A 21489-nucleotide genomic window follows, 5' to 3' on the forward strand; every position below is an offset into this window, starting at 1 on the left:
GTGTCCCTTGTGCCCGGGTTGGACTCAGCCCGGAATGAAAGGGCTGGTCGCACTCGTGGGCCAGTACCTGGTTGCGGGGGAGGGGGGGGGCCCACGACCAGAGTGTTACCCCTGCTTCCCACAGTGCTCTGCCTGGTGCTGACTCTCTGATAAGAAGTGAGACCAAGGCCAAGCTGGGGGAGAGAGCGGTTTTGATTAGGAAGGTGGGAGAGTCGCTAAGCCTTTGCTCTGGCGGTGTTTTGGGAACAGTTCTCTGACCTCTTAGTGATGAAGAGGCGCGCTGGGGGGTCCTTTGGGCATGTGCTGCCTCCCTGTTATCTTGTCGATGTTTTCTGGGTGGGACCCCCGAAGCTGCAGGTGGGTGGTCTCTGCCGCAGGTTTTCCGAGGCTGCGGGGCTCTGGATCAGCTGTTAGCTGTGGGCATCGGATCCTGCTGGGAGGGAGAGAAAGTAGCAGCTCCGGACTGGAAAGTAAAGCCTGCTTTGCTCCCCGACTGTGGAGGCGCCCGCTGAGCTGCCTGCAGAGCTGCAGCGCTGGTGGCGACCCCGTGGGGGTTGGACCCTGAACCCTGCCGCTGGAGTTCTAGATGAGCAAGCGGGAGAGGAGTCGGCAGTGCGCCGGCAGGCCCCTCGCTGGATTGTAGGAGCGCCAAGGTGGGGGTGGCTCCTGGGGAGGACCTGGGCCCTGCACTGGGTCACATGTCAGTCACCTGTCCTGTGTCCTCGGTGTCCACAAAGGTCCGTGACCCCTGTCCATTCTGCCGAGGGCGCCTGGAGCCGTACTCCGAGGGCTGGGCCTGGGCGACTGCAGCAGCACTGGGCTGCTCAGACTTGAGGCTGTAAATATTCTAGTTTCTTGGCCGCCACAGGGTCTCGGGTGGCTCCTGAACTAGCTGTATTGTCTTAACACAAAGCTAGGCATAGATTTTCTGTAAATGAACAGATGTGGTATGTTCCAGAAAGCTTTATTTACAAAGAACCTCGGTGCTGGATGTGGGCCGCAGGCCTCGGCTTGCTGACCGCACGCCGGAAAGCTCGGGGTGGACTGCTCGGTCAGCATGTGGCCTTGAGAGGTCACCAGACCCGCTTCCCTGACTGGGGGTGGGGAGGCGGTGGCAGGCCCCGCTGCACACGAGGTGGGGAGGCGGTGGCAGGCCCCGCTGCACACGAGGGCGGGCTGGTTGCGTGGCAGGCGTTGACACTCACCGTGTGGTGTGCCTGACGCATGTCCTCTGGGTTCCGGTTTGAGCCCTGATTCCTGGGTCGCATGCTTTGACAGTGTCGCACCTGAGGAGGGTGACCACTCCCGGCAGTCTGCTGGAAGCCGTCTCAGGAGTCGTTGGCAGGCTGCTGGCTCTGGTGCTGGCTGGGGCCTGGCCTCCTGGTTCTTCATGCCCAGGCACCTCAGGAGGCCCACTGTGGCTGGGGTTTGGGCGACTTCTGGGGAGCCTGGTGTGGAGCGGGTTCAGGAACACCTGACTGGGGGCCCTGGCTTGGCGATGCCCCTGGAGTCACCACCCCTGGGCCGGCTTCCATGTGGAGCCGAAGTGCAGGCTGCCTCAGGGTGGGGGTGGGTCCAGGGTGGCGGTGCTGGTGGGCGACTGACGCTCCACTTTGCCCCTGCTCCAGTCAGCCGTCGGCCATGAGTATCAGTCGAAGCTCTCCAAGCACTGCTCGCAGGTTGACTCCGTCCGGGGGTTTGGAGGCAAGTTCGGCGTCCAGGTGGACAGAGTGGACCAGGTAAGTGAGGTGTCGTGGGCAGCCGGCCCCACCTTGTAGATTGAGGTCGCTCCAGGTGTCCTCTGGGCGTCTCGGAGTGGCGCGGAGGTGCCTCGGACTGTGGGGATGCAAGGTGGGGGCCCCGAGCACAGGCTCCTAAGGCCCCTCCCGCCCCCACCTTCGCAGATGCTCTGAGATGATTGGCTGTTTAAGAGGCGAGAGGGTTTTCCCGGTATAGAAACCCCCATGTTGGTGCCTGCTTATCGAGTGGCCCTGAGATGGCCTTCGATGTGTCCCGGGGGACGGTGGGGACTCCCTGTCCCTGCTTGTGTCACAGTGACAGAGGGCCCCCCTCACACCCACCTCCAGGGCTGGGCTGAGCATCTGATGCTGTTCCTCTGGTCTGAGGCCCTGGCTCAGGGCCGGCAGCCCCTCACTTTATGTCGTAGCATTGAGAACTGCCTCGCTCATTGGCTGGGGCGGCCCCTGGCCTTCAGTGTTTCAGGGTGTGCAAATTCAAAATGCTGGTGCTTTGGGCATTAGTAGCTTAGTAAATTAAAAAATCAAAAAGTACCAGTAACGTGGTTCGTGTTTCTTTAAAACGTCGCGTGTTGTGGGTCCAGCCATTGAGATCTCCACCTTCTCTTTTCCGTGACTGCAGTCTGCCGTGGGCTTCGAGTACCAGGGGAAGACCGAGAAACACGCCTCGCAGAAAGGTGAGATGGGGAAGGTGCAGAAAGCCCCCCGCTTTTGAAGGGCAGGAGCGCGTCGTCCCTCGCGGCCTCATCCGGAGGGGCGGGACACTGCCCTCCCCTCAGGCTTCTGTGGTGTGGCGGGGCCCCGTCAGGGGGCGCGCTGGCCTGGCGTCTTGTGTCTCCTCGTGGCCTCCCTCCTCTGAGCAGCATTGCCTCGGGCACAGTTCGCTCTTAAGCTAGGTCGGCAAAGCAGACTTTCCCCTTAGGATAGTGACCAGAGCCGTTTCGTTGCTGATGTTTGCACAGTGTGCGAGCTGTCTTGAACACGGTGCTGGCTGGTCTTCATGAGCTCGCGCTCACTTGTGAGCCTTTTTTGAAATGAAAGTACATCACTTCCTCAAAGCACTCGAGGTGTTTTTTGCGAGCTTGTTTGCTTACGCCTCTTGCAGGGCATCCGATGACCAGGGAAGTAGCCGGCCTGGGAGCGCTCTAGGAGTCCACCCAGCCCAGGGTGTTGGCGGGCTCCGGTCTTTTCTAGAAAGACCCACATAGCCATGTCCCTTTCTTCATACGCTGAGCTTTGTTTGAATGGTTACTTTCCAGAGTGCACCGGTGGCTCACCTCTGCCCTCCAGCTGTCGGAAGGGGCCAGGCTGCAGGGACACGAGACGGCACGCGCGTCCCGTCTGATGGCGGGTGGCTCCTGGTGCTGCCTCACAGGCACTTTTGTCTCCTGGGGCACTGCTGCCCGGCGCTTCTCTCCCGCTTTTCACCAGAGGCATCTTGCCCACCCTGTCTCCCCAGACTACTCGAGCGGTTTCGGTGGCAAGTACGGCGTGCAGTCCGACCGCGTGGACAAGAGTGCCGTGGGCTTCGACTACCAGGGCGAGACGGAGAAGCACGGGTCGCAGAGAGGTGGGCGGGCGGGCGGCCGCTGCGCACCCCACAGACTGTCGGGCGCCCGCGGCCCCTCGTCGCTCATGGGTTTACTGACACCAGCCAGGGAGCGCCCTCTCCCCGTGCCAGCTGCTTTATGTTTTGGTTATACAGCTCTCTTAACCCGAAGTGTTTGGACAGCCCTGCTCTTCCCTGGTTGGTGTGGGGGCTTGTCGTCGTTTCGATGACCGCACAGTCCTCCGCTGTACGAAGACGGCGTAGTCCCTGAACTGTTCCTCTCTGGAAGGTGGAGTTGAGCGTATCTCCACTTCCGGATGTTAAGAATTGCCTACCGTGAATATTCTTGTCTTTATGTCTTACGTACAAGAGTGATTATTTAAGATAAGTTCTAGCATTGGAATTGCTGAGTCGAAGGATGTTGAACTTAACATTTTGCTGGATGCTGCCAGGTTGTCCTTAGCAGCCAGCCTGAGCCTCCCTTCATCGAGGTGCCCCCTCTTGGAGGTCAGTTATAGCCCTCTGCCCACTGAGGTGCGTGTGTATGGAGTTGGACGCATAGTCTCGACCCCTGCTGCAGAGGTGGAGACTGGCTGGTTCTTCTGTATGCTGTGTTTTATCTGGCCTGTGCATTCAGGTTTTTGAATCACTGGCAACGTAGAAACAGAGCTCACAAAACCACCACTGGCAGCACCCGTGAGTGGGCGTCTCTCCGAGGGAGGGGCTGCTAAACCTGAGAGTGTCGCTTCCCATTTGCCCGAGGGCCTGCCTGTGCTGGGCCGCCCCTCCCTGTGTGGGGAACACACCCGTCCGCCTTTGCCCTGTGTGCACATGCTCAGCAGGACCTCCTGTTGGACCCTGTTCATTCTGCCAGACTTTCTCCCCAGATGCCCTTGCAGAATAGCTCCGCCTCCAGGAAGCTGGGGAGCAGAGGCCGAAGCGCCTGGAGCAGCGCAGGTGTCCTTGGCAGCTCTGGGCCTACTCAGGCGGGGTTGAGTCCCTGCTCATGGGTCTGTGGCGGAGCCTGCTGTGTGTAAAACAGCTATGTAGTATTTATAGGCACTTAGCCTTGAGCGGAACTTGAGTTGATGCTGTTTCTTTGGAGGTGGCCCATCTCGCCTCTGCTGTAGTTGAGGAAGCAGGCTGACTTAGTGTTTGTTTTATTTATGGCCGCCCTTCTTGCTCTGTGCAGTCTTTCTCTATTTGCGGTGAACAGGGCCTGTTCTTGGTTGCGGCTCACGGGCTTCTCGTCGCGGTAGCATCTCCTGTTGGGGAGCGCGGGCTCTCGGCGCTCAGGCTTCAGTCGCAGCAGCGCGCAGGCTCGGTATTCGTGCCGCACGGGCTTAACTGCCCTGCAGCGGGTGGGGTCTTCCCAGACCAGGGATTGAACCCGTGCCCCCAGCATCGGTTTTGCCGGGACTGCCAAGAAAGTCCCTGCCTAGAGTGGCCTAAAAGCTTGCTCCTGTTTCTCATCCTTGGTTTCAGAAGCTTCCGTCAGCTTGGTCTTCATGCCGTCTCTCGGACTCGAGGAGAGAGGCTGCAGTTACTCATTCGCTATACGTGCTACTTTTTGCAGTTCTGTGCTTGTAAATAATACTTCTAAGTGTTTTCCACATTTGCAGTCTTAGGGTAAGCCATAAAGCTTTTTTATTTTTTCAATTAAATTTGCTTATTTGACTGCTCTGGATCTTAGTTGCTGTATTTAGGATCTTTATTGCAACTTTTGGAATCTAGATCTCTGACCAGGGATTGAATCTGGGCTGCCTGCTGTGGGAGCGTGGAGTCTCAAGCCTCTGGACCCCCGGGGAGGTACCCCCAGTGGTGGTGGTTCTTGCTGTCTAATTTGATCTATTCATTTTTGGCTGCACTGGGTCTCTGTTGCTGCGAGGACTTGGCTCTGGCCGCGGCAGGCAGGGGCTGCTCCAGCTGCGATCGCGCGGGCGTCTCCGTGCAGCGGCCTCTCCTGCCGCAGAGCGCAGGCTCCAGGGCGTGTGGGCTCAGTTGCCGGAGGTTTCTGGACTCTGGAGCGTAGCCTCGGTAGCTGTGCTGCACAGGCTTAGTTGCTCTCACGTGTGAAATCTTCCCTGACCTGGAATCGAACCCATGTCTCCCGCAATGGCAGGCGGATTCTTGACCACTGAGCCACCAAGGAAGCCCCCTTGGTTTGTTTTTTGAGTGGGATGGTAGACGTCCTTCCTTCCAGACTGCTGAGGTTCACAGCATGCTTGCTTGTTCCTGCGGCTGGTGTGTGAATAGCGCTTTTTCTTGTTTGCAGATTACTCCAAAGGTTTCGGTGGCAAGTACGGCATCGACAAGGACAAGGTGGACAAGAGCGCTGTCGGCTTCGAGTACCAAGGCAAAACCGAGAAGCACGAGTCCCAGAAAGGTGGCCTCAGTTTAGCCCCTTCCCCAGCCGGCAGCTGTTAGTGTGTGGGTGGCAACCAGAACAGGCGCGGAGAGCCGGAACGCGACCCGGAGGCCTGAGGGCAGATGCGCTGTTAACATGGAACTTGAAAACAGCGCGTACAAACCAGCGCTGTTAACTTAGAGGCCCAGCCCTTGGCCACCTTGTAGCTCTGACACTTCAGCAGAGCGGCTGGTAGCGGCCCTCAAGTCGCCCATCTGTGTGGGGGAGAGACCCCGTGGGCTCCGCAGTGCTGGCTGGACCCAGTGCACGCCTTGGGTCTTCCTTTGTGGGGTCCCATCTGTGTTTATCCAGGAGACCCAGATTGTAGCTGAGGGTACTTTCTGGCCATGGTATGGGGAGGTCCTGTTAACAAAGCTCACTGGAAGTTTTACCAAAGGTCTAGAGCAAGCTCACACACAGGAGCAAGGACGGGTTGAGCAAGTTGTGTGTGTTTAACTTTGTGAAAAACGTGCTTTCTCCCCGTTAGGCAGGCTGCCTGTTAATCCTCGATTGTGGCCTTTTGTGTTGTCTGTAGACTACGTGAAAGGCTTCGGGGGGAAGTTCGGTGTGCAGACGGACAGACAGGACAAGTGTGCCCTCGGCTGGGACCACCAGGAGAAGCCCCAGCTGCACGAGTCCCAGAAAGGTGCGTTCCCCCGCGGCCTCCGGAGCTCGGCTTTGGTCACAGGCTCCTGTGCGCTGGGCCTCGCGGTACTTGGGTTGCGCTGTGTCATGTCTTCCCTGGGGGGCGGGGAGGGTCCCTCTGCCGCCCTCAGCTTTGAAAAGACCCCTCCGCCTGTAGTGATCCCCTGGGGGGTTGCGGTGAGGCCTCTGTGCCCTGGAGCCCCGGCTGCCGCTGCAGTTTCCCAGGGGCTGCTTCTGCCCACACGGGTGGCTGAAGGGGTGGCTCTGTGCTCCCAGCCAGGAGGCGGGCTGTGTCCCCCAGGAGAGTGGCTGCCAGAGCCTGGCTCACACCCTCCCCAGGTGGCGGGTCCAGAGCGGGGCTGCCACAGGGCTGGGGACAGGCCATGTGTATAACATGTCTCTTTCACGTGTGCAGAGACACACGCTCCTGTCTGCAGTGCAGGCAGGACCCTTGAGATGAAGCTCGGAGTCTGGCATGGCTCTTCCCAACCAGCTCCCAGACAGGTCCTAGCCTGCTTTCGGGCCGTGGCTGACCTGTTCAGATTTCATTTGTCCTTCAGCCTCTCGAGCCCCTTGTGACCATCGGTGATGCCAGGAGCTGGCTCTGGGGCTCCCTCACTCAGCAGGGCTCTCGTTTTCTCGAAGCAATGTGTTTGATTCCCGCAAACCTTCTACGATTTTAACCAAACTTGTTTCCTCTCTTGGTTGTTTTCTCCATGGTCACCTGTGGACTTTCAGATTATAAGACTGGTTTCGGAGGCAGATTTGGTGTTCAGTCCGAGAGGCAGGACTCCTGTGCTGTGGGGTTTGATTACAAGGAGAAACTGGCCAAGCACGGGTCCCAGCAAGGCACAGTTGCTTCCCAGCCCCATCCTCCCCTTCCTGTGCCCCCGCTTAGCACAGACCTCAGGCTTGGCCTCTGGTCACCGCCGTCACCGCAGGGCTTGGCTCCCCCCCACTGCTCTGCGGAGCGGAACCCCCTGCGCACTCTCTTCCCCACTCACTTTCTTCTCACCTGTAACCTCTGGGGTGTGTGCTTGGTAAAAGAGAGCGTGAACTGCAGGTGACCGGTCTCTGGAGCGGGCGCCTGGCCTCCCTGGGCCTCCCCCGGCAGCTCTCGCTGTTGACATGGCTGCTGTGACTGGAATAAGCCGCCTGCCTGCCTCTGAGGCCGGGAGAAAGGTGTTCGGTTGAGTGTGATTACTGGCCTTGGACCAGAGGGGCACAGGGCAGGCGTGTCCACATGGCTTTTGGGTCTCAGTTGTTGGAGTGTTCTTTGGGGTTTTGTTTTTGATGACCCTGTCTGCGTGTAACTCCACAACAAAGCAGACAGTAGGTACAGGAAGCTGGAATCACAGAGGGTCTGGGTATATGCTCACATTCAGGAAGCTGGAATCACAGGGGTTCTGGGTGGTACTCAGGTTCAGGAAGCTGGAATCACGGGTTCTGGGTGTGTGCTCAGGTACACAGGAGGGTCTGGGTGGTGCTCAGATTCAGGAAGCTGGAATCACAGGAGGGTCTGGTTGTGTGCTGAGGTTCAGGAAGCTGGAATCACAGGGGTTCTGGGTGGTGCTCAGGTTCAGGAAGCTGGAATCACAGGAGGGTCTGAGTGGTGCTGAGGTTCAGGAAGCTGGAATCACTGGGGTTCTGGGTGTGTGCTCAGGTACGCAGGAGGGTCTGGGTGGTGCTCAGGTACACAGGAGGGACCGGGTGGTGCTCAGGTTCAGGAAGCTGGAATCCCAGGGGCTTTGGGTGGTGCTGGGAGTTGAGATGAAGAGTGCTTATGATCAGCAAGCACAGTTCTCTCAGGGCCAGACACGCGGTTGGCCGGGTGTTGCGTCCTGAGAGGCCCTCAGCCCGTGTCCAGGGAGGAAGGCAGAGAATCACCTGGGGCTGACCCCGCACCCACATGGACGTGGCCTTGGCGCCTGTGGCGTTGACGCTGCATGGTGCTGACGCTGCATGCCGCTGTGATGGTCTCATGGGCCTGAGTGGCTGTGGCATAAGTGGGGCTGATAGACTTCCACGGGAGTTTCCTCTCTTTCAGAGGAACAAGCGAATCCGCACCCCAGAGCCTCTCCTTAAAGCTGGTGGGGCAGGGTGGCAGCAGTGGGCGAGGCGGGTGGAGGCTGTGCTGGGAGGTGAGCCCTGCCTGCCACCGCGCCCGCCCCCTCGCCCCGGGAGCACGCGGAGCATGCCCACCGCTTCCTCGCCCTGCCCTGCTTGCCGCCGGGACCCCGGGTGGAGGCGCACTCACCCCTCGGGCAGGGGCTCGTGGTGCCAGGCCCTTGCTTGCGTTGCTCCGGGCGCGCTTTCTGGGGTGCCCGCGTCTGCACGCCCCTGCTGTCGGCGGGCGCCGGTCCTCAGCCTCGGGCTGAGCGCCGTGTCATCACGTTGCAGACTACTCCAAAGGCTTCGGCGGGAAGTACGGGGTGCAGAGGGACCGGATGGACAAGGTGAGTGCTGCCCCGCCGGGGGCTGGGGGCCGGCCGCTGTTCCGTGGGAGGTCTTTGGCTCTGGGGGCGTGCCTGGCACATCTTTGAAAAGCTCCCCAGGCTGGTGTGCGTCATCCCCGTGGCAGTGGGGGTAGCTGACCCAAGTGCTGGGCTTCCCTTCCAGTGTCCCTGGGTCCTCTCCTGGACTTGTGGGGCGGCACGGTGAGGCAGTCACAGTCCCTGTCGTAGAGCGGGGCCTGGGGCCCGCGGCCAGGTGGCTGTTCGGGTTGAAAGTACTGAGCTTGCACCACGCTGGGAGCTGAGTCCCTTGGTCACTCTGGCCGCCTCGTGGTGGCTGCATCTTGGGGAAGGTGGGTCCAGAACGTCTCTGTCACTGCAGGGGCTTGTGACAGTCCACCCAGAGCCAGCGTGACCACGAGGCTCCGCTCTCGGCTCTCCCAGGGGCGCCCTCCTGACCCGTCTGTGGGTCTCTGTCAGCCAGTCCCCAGCACATCAGAGGGTCGGGGGTCTAGTCTAAACTCCAGCTGCATCAGAGGGGCAGACCTGCGAGCCGTGCTGGGCGGCCCCCACTGGGCACCTGTCAGTGCAGTGGCCGAAGGTTGCGGCTGCCCTGCCAGTGGGAGTCTGGACGACAGGGCCTGTGTCCACCGAGTTCCCCTCCCCCAGGCTCTTGGCTGACCCCTGGGGCCCTGTCCCTTGAGGGCGTGTGGCCCCAGGTGCGGGGCTCTGGTGGCGGGCGGTGACCTGACGAAGCAGAGCTGGCGCTCACTGATGCTGGGGGGCTGAGGGCCTGGAGACGGGGCACTGCGAGCGTCTGGGACACGGATGGGGTGTGGAGCCAGCAACCCCCTGGCTGCAGGGTGGGGAGTGGGTCTCAGGGAACCTGACAGAGGTGGCATCGGTGGTCTGACCATGTGCTTCTAGCGGGGCTGGGGTTAGGTGCTGATGCCCCTGGGTATAAGGGGTGAGGGGGACGGAGCGGGCAGGGCCTCCCACGTGGCTGTCGGGGCATCTGCGGGGCTGGGGACCTGGGAGGGCAGGCAGGGCTGGTGAGACCTGGGCGGGCTGCCAGGCGGGGCAGGCAGTGCCAGTGCAGTGGGGGCCTGCAGAGTGTGCGGGCAGAGGCTGTGTCTGTGGGATGACGGCGAGAGAGGAGACCCGGAGGGCGCCTCGCAAGGCGGGGGGCGCCACCGAGACCATCCTGGGGGCAGGGGGGGCCGTGTTCTCTCCCCGCACAACAGAGGCCTCTGGGCTCCCGTGTAAACACTGGGTCTCCTCAGTGGTGAGCACTCAGAAGGAAGACATGGTGGGTTTATGGTTGTGAAGATGGGATGTTGGTTTTTCTGCCCGTTCTGAGCAGTTTTCTCGAATTTGAGAGGAAGGTGCAGAGATTTCCCGTATGCTCCCCTCGCCGTGAACCTGGGTTGGACCTGCATCTCAGGCCGCCCACTGCCTGGGGGGCGTTGGGGCTCACCACTCTAGACCCCTGCGGTCTTCACTGCTCTATGAAACTCTTGGCCCTGCCTATTCCCCGGCATGTGCGTCTCTTTTCTGACACTGATTCTGGGGTCGCCAGCCGGGGTGAGTTGGCACACTTTCTGTGTCTCTGTTAGTGTGCGGGCTGGTGGGTATGAGATCTCCAGGCCCGGGCTGGTTCCCCAGGAGGATCTGGGGCTGGCTTAGCACCTGTGCAGGTTCAGCCCCTGTGCCGGCCGCAGGGGAGGGGACCTGGGCCCTCCTGACCCCCACTCGTGTCTCGGCAGACTGCCTCCACTTTTGAGGACGTTGCCGTGGTGTCCTCGTCTTACCAGAAGACTGTCCCTGTTGAAGCAGGTGAGTCCTGACAAACCCCTGGCAGCCCTGAGGGCTTTCCCAGGAGAAATTTCGTGCCATGTGGTGCTGCAGGGCGGTGCTGAGGGCGGGAGGAGGGTTGACAGGAGCCGGTGAAGCGTTAATGGAGAACCTGGTTGTCTGTGGGTTTGGGGGATGGCAGGTGGTTACCCATCGTAATCAAAATTCAGGGAGAACCATGTCCCAGGAAGTGTCAGGTCAGCCTGCATCTCACCAGGCGCAGGTGCTTCCCCAGAGGCCCCACGGCCCGCCTGCCGGGGTCCCCGAGGGGTGCTCGGCCGTCCCGTTTCGTCACAGGAGACATCGTGGGGGTGGAGCTCAGTGTCAGTGCTTCTGACTGTCCGCTCGAGCGCCTCCCTAGGGGCGTGTCTTCCTTGTGTCTGGTGGTAAAGGACACAGTGATGTTTGGAGCGTGAGAATGTTCCAGACGCAGGGCTCTGTGCCCACCTTCCCGCTGCACGTGCAGCAGACACGGCAGCGAAGGCTCGTTCCTGGCGGAGGCTGGGCTGGCAGCCGAGGGGGTGTGTCCCCGCTCAGCCGGTGCCTGGGTCCCGGGGCAGGTCCCTCAGGCCGGCCTGGTGTGGGGGCGACGGCGGTGCTCTGGGTGAGTCTCTCCTTCCTCTAGTGAACAGCAAAACAAGTAACATCAGAGCGAACTTTGAAAACCTGGCGAAGGAGAAGGAACAGGAGGACCGGCGGAAGGCCGAGGCGGAGCGGGCGCAGAGGATGGCCCAGGAGCGGCAGGAGCAGGAGGCAGCCCGGCGGCAGCTGGACGTGAGTGCAGGCGGCGCTGGGGGCTGGGAGCCTGCGGGCCCTGGGCGCGGCTCGCCCCTGTCTCCAGTCTGTGGGGTTAGTGTAGACACGGGGCCTTCTCGCACTGACGGTTTCAGCCGCACAGATGGCCCAGGCTCTTGTCCCCGGACATGGGACAGCTGACCCGCCTGACAGCCGTGCTGATCCAGCCCAGGGTGACTGCCCACCTGTCCTGCCCTGTGCAGCGGGCCGCCTGCACGCCCTCAGCCAAGCTCACATCCACACATCTCCCTGGCACTCTGTCCCCACGCATGCCCCTGGGAGCCCACCACCTCCTTGGGTGGAAGCTTGGGGACACAGGAGGAGTGCCCGTGAAGGAGCGGGTCTGTAGGCTCTTGCCACTGTTGCTTCTGCAGCCTGGCTCTGCAGGTTGCTTTGTGATTCTTTGTAGGCTTTTTCCACGAGGGAAAGTAGAGATGGGAGCCATGAGAGGTGAGAAGGACGGGGCGGCCCTTCTCATAAAACCCTTCTGGGTGGACTGATGTCCGATGGCTCTGTGCCAGTCTGTCACCCCCCAAGCCGGGTGGCTGGAGGTAGATCAGCTCAGGGAGCCGCAGCCATGTTCTTGCCCGGGCCGCGGGTGTGGAAGGGCAGAATCTGCACTAATGGTTGTGGTGTCTTGTAGATCATAAAGCTTTATTTAGACCCACAGATGTTGGTGGCTGGGGCTCTGAAGACCCCGTCGGGGGAGGGTGGGGGTGGAGGCAGGTGCTGGGCAGTGGCAGGGAGTGCTGGGCGGGGATTCCAGACGCCCTGACGTGCTTTGTCACACGTGATGAAGTCGGATAACCGCAAACTCGTAATTACCTTGTATCGTCCCTTAACTGCCAGGAACCGTAAAGCTCTCTTTCCTTCAGGTTTTTAGCTGGGCGTTTGTAAGTTTTTCTTGGTTGCAGGCCCACAGTCCGAGGCAATTTTCCTGGTAGTTTGGTCTCCTTTTTATGCAACACCTTCCTCCTCTTAAGACTCGGGAGTGTAACTCCTGTGATCTGATCTGAAAGCTGCAGAAGATTGGGAGACTCAGGAGGTTTCTGGTGGTGGTTGCCCCCCTTTTTGCTTTTGAGGGTCTCTTGCAGTCCCTGCTGCCATGTCGCCCCTTGCTGTGTCCAGCCCCGTCCCGCCGCCTCCCCCGAGTGAGCCCCCTCAGCCCAGCTTCGCTCCAGAGCAGGACGCGGACCGCGTGCATTGCTGGGCAGGGGCCACGGGTTCCTGACCCCAGGTCTCGGGAGCGAGTGTGCCCCTGGGAAGGAACATCTCTGTCTCCAGCCTTTCAAGGACACTCGCTGTGGGGTGGGGCGGGGGGGTGTTCCTCGCGCGTGTTTCCAGAGCCTGGAGGAGTTGTGACCGTCCTGCTAGTGCAGACGACCTTGGCTTCAAAGCAGACATGCCCTTGAAGTCTCTCTGCTCCCATCCCTGCTGCCTCTTCCGGCAGCCTGAGGATGTGCTGACTGTGCGTTTCAGGAGCAGGCCCGGGCCCAGAAGCCCACGCCGCCCGCGTCCCCCGCGCCCCAGCCGGCTCAGGAGAGGCCGCCGTCGAGCCCCGTCTACGAGGTTGGTGCTGTCATTCGGTCTGCCAGGGACTCTCTGACTCCCTGGAGACGCCCTCCCCAGCCCAGTGCCCTGTGGATGGGCCTCTCCCTGCGCTTGGCGCTGACCGAGGGCAGCCCCCATGCGCGGGGTTCGCACCCCCTCGACTTCCCCTCGCCCCGCTGCGTCTCCTGACACCCGGGAGCCAGAAGTCTGCTGCCCTTTCCCTCCCTCTCTCTGCCACCACCCCTCAGCTCCCCTCTCCCTTTCTCCAGAGTCCTCGGTCCCTAGGACCTGCTCCTTTGATCCCTGGTCACTGAGCGACCTCCCTACCCCCCCGCCAAAGGCCCCTGTGGGCCCTCTCCCAGAGCAGCTGGGCCCCCACCATCCACACCCACTCCCCCGAGCTCGAGTTCTCTCTCTGCCCCAGGGTCCTGTTCACTCTCCCATCTTCCATCATCACCTCAGACGTCACCTCTCAGTGGTGACTTGCTGTGTCCCAGGCGCACACACTGGCTTGACTCAGAAAACAGGGGTCGGGGGTTGGGAGAGCTGTGGGCGGGGCTGGCCTGGCGGGTGGGGTTTTATAACTGATCCCATGGAAAGGGGCCCTATGTAGGCCCCGCCGCATGCCCCACAGCCGGGCCAGCCTGCCTGAACCACTCGATGGGCGGGGGGTGCTGGTGGGGGAGGCCTCCCCCACCTCACTGACCTGCTCATGGTGACACCCCAGCGCAGTGGCTCCTTGCCCTCCGGTCTGTCCCCGCTGCCTCCAGGGGCCACTGCCAGCAGGAGCCTGTTGCCGCTTTGTTCAGCTCTCAAGGGGCTCCTGTGTCTGGCTGAGGTGCAGCCCTCCTGCCTGCCTGCCCGCACCCTTGCCACCCTCTGGAAACTGGGCCCCGACTTCTGGCCCTTCCTGGAGCTGCTGCACGCAGGCACCTTACTGCTCTGACCTGTGAGGGTGCCCCAGGCGCACCCTGGCCAGGCTGGTGGTCGGCTTGGGGCTGTCAGCAGAGCGTCCTGTGCTCTTGTGCGTGGCTTGGCGGTCGCTCCCATGCCTCGCCTCCGCAGCGTTGGTGGGGATGGCACCGCCATGTGCGGGCTCGTCCACTCCAGCTGGAGGGCTGGGGTGCCGCCCTGGAGCTGTCATCAGAGCCTCAGTGGGCTGGGGGCTCTGGGGGTTTGGGGTGCCTTGGCGGTCTGGGCCCAAAGGGGAGCAGGCCAGACCTGCCCCAGGAACGCGCGTCTCTCGTGCCTGGCAGGTCCTCAGTGACGGCGGGACTCGGGGTTGGGGGAGAGGGGATCCTGGGGAGGGTCCCCGTCAGGACGCAGGCGCTTGTAGGACGTTGGCGGGTGACTCGTCTCCCCCTGCGTCTGTCCCGTGTCAGCTCGGCCTGTTGGGTTTCCACATGGCTCTGGGCAGTGGGGCCACGGGAACTTGCCCTTGACTCCTCAGGACGCGGCTTCATTCCGGGCTGAGCCGAGCCCCAGCAGCGAGCCTGAGCAGGGCTACAGCGTGGAGACCACGGGGTACCCAGAGGCCTACGTCTCGGAGGCCGTCTACGAGAGCACTGAGGCGCCGGGCCACTATGAAGCAGGTGCGGGGCCTCCCGCGCCACGCCCCCTCTGCTGCTTGTCCTCTGCAAACTTCCCCTTTCCCACGGGCTGAGCTACCCCACCTCTGCTGTGGCCCAGCCCTGGGGGCTTCCAGGGAGACCTCTGCCCGTGCGGGGGGCACTGAGGGGGTGGTTGTGGAGGAGGGGCTCCTGCTGTTGTCTTCCCGAGGGGAAGCCCCGGTGTCTGGAGGTCACAAGGTGGAGGTCCCTGGCACCCTGAAGGTGGAGTGGGTGGATGAGCGTGGAGTTCCCTTTTGTATGTCTGGGCCTGTTCCCCCTTGAGAAGTGACGTGGGAATCAGCACGAGAACCTGCCCAGGGCAGAGCCCTCACCTCCCCGAGCACGATGGCAGGGGATCAGCTATCTCCCGCTCGCCGTTCATTCGTTCACGGCACGGACGTTTCCTGACAATAGTGCTGGATGGTTGAAATTTAAAAAATTATTCCCTGACAGCTGTCCCAGTCTCAACCGAGATGATCCCTCTGTGGGTTCGCTCCTTGGGGCGGCTCCTCCTGTCAGTAGGAGGGCAGGCAGCCCTTGGTGCCCTGGGGCCGCAGACTCCCGACTTGCTCCTCCCAGACCTTGGGAAGGGCTGTCTGCAAGGAGTGGGCATGGAGCTCTGGTTCTGTCTCAGACTCCGCCCTGGTTTATTTTAGAGGAAGGTACCTACGATGAATATGAAAACGACCTTGGAATCACTGCCATTGCCCTCTACGACTACCAGGCTGGTGAGAAACCGCTGGCGGGCCAGAAGGAGGGCTGGAGGGGTTGCGGGACTGAGGGCTTCCAGCGACTCCTCTCTCGAGAGTTAGGACTCTCAGAATGCTATTTACAGTTTTTAAGAAGAATTTATATTTAAGCAATTGCAAGGTTATAGAAAGGTTGCAGATACAAGGCAGGGAATTCTGTGTCTTCCTCAGTCCCATTCCATCTGGTCTGGGTTAGGGGTTGTGTTTTGTGTGTGTGTGTGTGCTGAGTCTTTTGGCTGTGCAGGCTTTCTCCGGTTGCGGGCAGCGGGGGCTACTTTTCGTCCTGGCATGAGGCCTTCTCATTGTCGGGGAGCGGGGGCTGCTTTTCGTTCTGGCGTGAGGCCTTCTCATTGTCGTGGCCTCTCGTTGCAAAGAGTGGGCTCCAGGGCGCTCGGGCCTCAGGAGTTGCAGCTTGTGGGCTTCAAGAGTCGGGGCTTAGTCGTTTAGTTTGTTCCGTGGTGCGTGAAATCTTCCAGATAAGGTGTCCAACCCGCATTGGCAGACAGACTGTTGCCCACTGTGCCACCAGGGACGTCCTAGCTTAGGGTTTTGTGTGAAGGGCTCTGTCGGGTCTCTGTAGCTGCCATGTGTGTGCAGAGCCACCCTCACTGAGCAGCGACGCCCGGGACCCCTCCATCCCTGTGGATCCTCCACCCCAGCACCCTGCAGCCCCGCAGAGCCTCCGTGGGAGGCCGCCAGCTCGAGGGGCTGCTGGCGGGTCTTCCTCCTGGCGGTTGGCTGACCTGGGGACACCGAGGGTGACCACTGCTCTCTGGCCTCCTCCCCAGCGGGCGACGATGAGATCTCCTTCGACCCCGACGACATCATCACCAACATCGAGATGATTGATGACGGCTGGTGGCGCGGGCTGTGCAAGGGCAGGTACGGGCTCTTCCCCGCCAACTACGTGGAGCTGCGGCAGTAGGCGCCTCGCCCCCCACCTCGCCCCGCCACGGCCGCGCCGGGCCTGGCGCCTCTTAGGGTGCGGAGGGGTGTGTGTGCTCCTGCTTTTCTGTTTAATACTTCTGCCGATGCTTTTGGAAATGTTTACGCCCCAGAACTTGCTAATATATTGTAATCATGTTCCTTGGAGGACCCGCTGATTGTTTTTATGCATTTAAGGTATTTTCTTTTTTTGCCAAATCGACTGCGGCGTGGAGCCACTTTGGTGACCTTCAGTCCCGAGTGTGGGTTGTCCGTGCCCCGCTGTTGGGAGGCAGGACCACCCCTTGTGGTGGGGGCCTCGTCCCAGGGGGTTTGGAGAAAGAGGGAAGGGCCTGATGGGAAGTTAGCGTTGCGGGAAAGCTCTAGAAAGTACTGAAGCGTTCTGGTCATGTGGAGGCGCTGCTCTTGCTGTGAAATCCTGCAGTGGTTGCTAGGTTTCGCAAAGCCCTGCCTTTCTCCTCTTGTCCTGTATGCTGCGGGAAGGCAGGTCCCTTCCCCCGGTGAACCGCAGAAACGCTTCCCATCAAGGGAGCTGTACTCTTTCTGCCAAAATAGTGTGTTAAAAGACAGCAAAATGTAATGGATCGACTTGTCTGAGAATGTGAAGCGAGCAAGCGTGAGCTCTCCTGGGCTGCTGTGGGGAGCCCGTCCCCCGGGAGGGGCTGGGAGGCCTGCTCAGCACCCTCCCGAGTGACCATGAGGAACTGCTCGGGTGTTGGGACCTCAGTGACCGCAAGGGACACCTTTTCTTTCCTGAAGTGCATTTGCTTTACCACAGTTAGGTTGGGTTTTATATGCAATCCTTGTATCTAAGTTTCTGTAGCACACCTCATAGGTATGGTTTTTTTAAATTAAATATTCAAAATAAACTTTTTTTGACCCACTTGCTGCCGAGTTACTCTACACGTGGTCTCTTTATTCTCCGCCGGGGCCCGGCCTGGCTGTCAGCACCCAGCAGGATAGAGCCTGATGTTTGTCAGCTCCTGGCCAACCAGGTTCCGTTTTGAAGAGGCACACTTCTTAAAAGGTACTTTTTTTTAGGAGTTGAAATGTTTTAACTCTCGAATTGTCAATTATTTGCACAAGGATTCCATGCAAGATAGAAAATGCCGTGTTTAAAACTCTTTTCTGAATTATGGTTCTCAAAGTAAGTCAAGTGGGGGTTGCAAGGTAGCCAGAGGTATCGTCTTCCTGGGGCATAGTAGGGCCCATTCAGGAAGGAGGGTGGCCGGGCCTGGGGGTGGGGCATGGGAGGACGGGTTTGGGGAGAGTGTGATGTGGCCGCGGGACCTGTTCCGATGCCACATCCTGATCGCCCCGATCTGCCTGTGGTCCTGTTGGTTTCTGATTTGGAGACCCCAGTGGGGCAGGGACCCACTGTGCTCACCCAGCCCCCAGTTTCCAAGACAGGAGGCAGGTCTCCCTTTGTGGGAAACTCATGTGGCCACTGAGAACCTCGAAGCCTATGGAAGGTCAGCTCCCCCACCCCCAGGGCCCCTGTGCCCTCCCGGGCGAGCTGTGTCTCAGAGCAGCCAGCCCCTCCGAGGACCCTTGCCTGGAGGGCTGCCTTTTGTCTGCAAGCTAAAAATGGAGGAAGATAGCTGCTGAGTTAGCCAGGGTTGGTCCATGGTTAGGGTGGTGCTCTCTGAAAATTCAGGAATTGAGGAGTCAGCCCTGGCTGCCTGCCATCGTGTTCCTGTCTCCCTGGATCTGGCAGGAGCTGACCTGGGTCCTCTGGGCATTCACAGGCGCTGGAAGTGGGGCTGGAAGCCTGGGTCACCTGGGCCCATTTTCTTCCTGCCAGCCCCCCATAGAACCTTCTGGCTCTGCTGAGCCGCCTCGTTGACCCCCTTCAAGCCTGAGGGTGATGCCAGTGCCCCCCAGTGCCCCCTGGACACTGGTGCTGCCTCTTGGCTGGCTCAGCCACAGGATCCCCGGCTGAGTGAGCCCGGCCCTCCTCCCGTTGCCCAGGGTGGGGTCGGGACAGGAGGCCCTGGTGCTGGAGGTTGGGCTGCTCTGCCCACAGCTGCCTGCAGGGGGTGCTGGTCCTGGAGAAATGGGCCTGGGAGGTTTCCCCACGATGGGGGGTGGGCAGACTGTGAGGAAGGTGGGGGTCAGCAGGAGCAGATGCATCTTGCCCGTGTCTGTGTGTCCTGCTGACCACAGAGCCCGGCGGGCAGGTGGGGGCTCTCCAAGAAGGACGACTCATCCTGCTGGGCTGGCCCCGACACGCCACGTGCGTGTTCTATTCCCTGTACTGCCTGGCTGACCAGTCTCTTCCACAGAAAACAGCAATAAAAGCTGTCCTCTCACCTCCCAGACCGGGGGCCCGGGGGCCACTCTCTGGGTTAGGGTTTGGAGTGTTGTGCCGGGACACACCTTAAGGGTCCTCTGACGGGGAAGCCGCGGGCATCTTAGCAGTGAGACACACAGCTCAGTTTAGGAGCTGGTTTCTCCTGAAACGTTAGGATGCCCTGATCTTACCGTCTGAGACCCGTGTTTTAAAGCCTTTTTGTTTTTTTCATCACCCCTTTGGATGTTTCTTCTGACCCGTCTGTTCTCCCTGGGGAGACAAACTCTGCACGTATGACTGTGAAAATGACAGTGGAAGGGAAAATGATCGGCAGGTAGGCAGTGGGGCTGGGCTGGGCAAGAAGCTTGTTTTCCTCCCCACTACTGGCTGTGATATTGCTTATTCAGTTACATTTAAAACTATTCAGGGGACCTTTCTCTTGCTCCAGTGCCTGAGACTCCAAGCTCCCAGTTTAGGGGGCCCGGGTTCAATCCCTGGTCAGGAATCTGGGACCTCCCTCCACCCCCACCATGCCGGAACTAAAAACAATGCTGCCTCCCTCGACCAACAAAGATGGAGGATCCCACAACTGGAGATCCTGCGTGCGGCAACACGGATCCATGTGCTACAGCTTGAGAACTGGCGCAGCCAAATAAGTTTTTTAAATTTCTGAAGAAAAATACCAGTCATCCAGAACTCAGTTGCTGTTGGTGAGCAGTAGAGATTTTCAGCTGACACGCACCATCTCAAGATTTTACGTCAGTATTTTCTCTTTAATTAAACTTCCCGTTACAAACAGAAACACTGTCTCCTGGGCCCTCCTCCAGGGGATCTTTCCAACCCAGGGATCGAACCCATGTCTCTTGCATCGCGGGCAGATTCTTTACTGTCTGAGTCACCACGCCTCCTGGGTGGGCTGTGTGAGATGTGTGTGAGCATCTCTGTAGGTCTGATAACCCTCAGGTGTGCAGAATAGTGACCTCCCGCAGATGTTCATCTGCCAGTCCCAGAAGCCTGTGATTGTCACCCTACACAACCAAGGGCAAGTAAGGTCACTAACTTGGGCTGGCCTTGGTTGGGGGTTGTCCAGTGGGCCTCAGGTAATCCCGGGGGTCTTTAAATTAGAAGAGACGGATAACAGACTTTAGAATCAGAGTGATGACATGGGAAGGAACTCGACCCGTTGGTGCTGGCTTGGGAGGTGGAGGCAGGGGCCACGAGCCAAGGAATGGGGAAGCCTTTAGAAACCAGAAAAGGCAGAAAGGGACAGGTTCACTCCTGTAGCCTCCCGCGGGCAGGACACCCGCCAACAAGTTGATCTTAGCCTCTGAGACCTCCCCTGGATCCTGACCTACAGGATCGTAAGGTCACAGACTCCTGTTCCGGGCCAGTAAGCTTGGGGTCATTCATACGGCAGCCACGGGGAGCCGATCTGCTGTCCGTGGTGGGGGCATGGGATGAAGTCCAGCTGTCTTTGAGGAGCAGGGTTCTTATTTTCCCTCCCCTCCCCCATGAGGCCCATATCAGGCTCCCGGAAGGTGCTGGACCCGTGGTCTGCAGCTGATGCAGTGACTGAGGGAGTGAGCCAAGCTGCTGTGGTGTGAATGTGAGAAGTGGCTTCAGGTCACAGGTGGCCCCTCAGCCAGTGATGCTCAGAGGTGAAGCCTTGAACTTCTGCCCATTAGCAGGCAGGCCCCATTGCCCTGTTTCTCCTCTCTGCAGTTAGGAATGTGAGGTGATGGCAGGAGCTCTGCCAGCCATTCCAAACTGTGAGGCCCTGTGAAGGTATTTTCAGAAGATGGCAGAGCAGAAAAGGGGGCTGCCACACCAGGCTTGCCTGCTTCGGTACTTTTTTTTTTTTTTCTAATGAGACAGAGAAATAAACTAAGGCAAAGAATATTGCCCACCATCCAGTCCTACAAGGACCAAATCATGAGTCCCCACAGTTGCTGATGGACGGTGCACCCTGACGAAACCGAGGACAAAGAATAAGAGAGTTCTCTGTGCTCTAGGAAAACAGGCCCCTTGGGTAGGTAGACGCCTCAGAGAAATTTTAATGAACTCAGATTCTTACATCTTCCCATACGTAGGGAAAAAAACACACTGAAATTATTAACTGAGATACCTGTTGCTCGTGGCTAACTGACCTTTTTTTAATTTAAAAAATATGTTTGGCCTTGCCATGTGGCTTGAGGGATCTTAGTTCCCAGAGCAGGGATCAAACATGCGTCCCTGGCAGTGAAAGCATTGGGTTCTAACCTCTGGATCCCTAGGGGATTCCCAGCAGTGCGCTTTTATTAAGCTGTAAACTTGGCTGCACGTATTTTCTAGTCATCCATAAACACACTGGTCCCTTCTCCTGCCCCTTGGAGCAATTCCTCAGAGCTGTCTAGGAAGTTGTCTCCAGACTGTGGTTCGGTAAGAACCTGAGTCAAACTCAACTCACAGCTCATTTTCTTTTTGTTTTCCCCAGTACCTGTTGTAACTGCAAACACAATTCCCAATTGATTGACTGAGTCAAGTATGAAATTTCCCTCCAAATAGGTTTGACCTGGCTCACACAGGGGCCTTCCCTGGTGGCTCCTTGGCGAAGGATCCACCTGCCGATGCAGGAGACGTGGATTCTGTCCCTGGGTGGGGAAGATCCTGGAGAGGGGCATGGCAGCCCGATCCAGTATTCTTGCCTGGGAAGTCCCATGGACAGAGGTGCTTGCTGGGCTACAGTCCACGGGGTTGCAGCAGTCAGAGCTTACACAGGAGTGGGTGTTTGTCTTTTTGTCAAACGTGCATATTGTAGAAGTTTTAAATCTCTAACAATCTAACAAGTGAAGACACATTTTTGTTGTTCAGTTGCTCAGTCGTGTCCAACTCTTTGCGACCC

General features: G+C 59.4%; 1 protein-coding gene across 7 annotated transcripts in view; it reads left to right on the forward strand.

The window, feature by feature from the left end:
- CTTN (cortactin) overlaps positions 1 to 17198 on the forward strand; it is a 26225-nt gene extending 9027 nt beyond the window's left edge. For 4 of the 7 annotated variants that reach the window (XM_042238159.1, XM_027960032.2, XM_027960033.3 and 1 more), the window contains exons 6-18: positions 1629 to 1739; positions 2380 to 2434; positions 3217 to 3327; positions 5582 to 5692; positions 6249 to 6359; positions 7097 to 7207; positions 8759 to 8814; positions 10578 to 10647; positions 11291 to 11439; positions 12940 to 13029; positions 14462 to 14603; positions 15278 to 15349; positions 16159 to 17198. In XM_042238159.1, coding sequence (XP_042094093.1) covers positions 1629 to 1739; positions 2380 to 2434; positions 3217 to 3327; positions 5582 to 5692; positions 6249 to 6359; positions 7097 to 7207; positions 8759 to 8814; positions 10578 to 10647; positions 11291 to 11439; positions 12940 to 13029; positions 14462 to 14603; positions 15278 to 15349; positions 16159 to 16295 — 1326 coding nt within the window. In that variant the 3' untranslated portion in view covers positions 16296 to 17198. The remainder of the gene's footprint in view (positions 1 to 1628; positions 1740 to 2379; positions 2435 to 3216; positions 3328 to 5581; positions 5693 to 6248; positions 6360 to 7096; positions 7208 to 8758; positions 8815 to 10577; positions 10648 to 11290; positions 11440 to 12939; positions 13030 to 14461; positions 14604 to 15277; positions 15350 to 16158) is intronic. The other 3 variants (XM_027960034.2, XM_027960035.2, XM_027960036.2) reach the window with 3 other exon arrangements.
- Positions 17199 to 21489: the final 4291 nt, after the last annotated feature.

This window comes from Ovis aries, chromosome 21 (assembly GCF_016772045.2).
Source record: "Ovis aries strain OAR_USU_Benz2616 breed Rambouillet chromosome 21, ARS-UI_Ramb_v3.0, whole genome shotgun sequence".
Taxonomy (NCBI): Eukaryota; Metazoa; Chordata; class Mammalia; order Artiodactyla; family Bovidae; genus Ovis; species Ovis aries.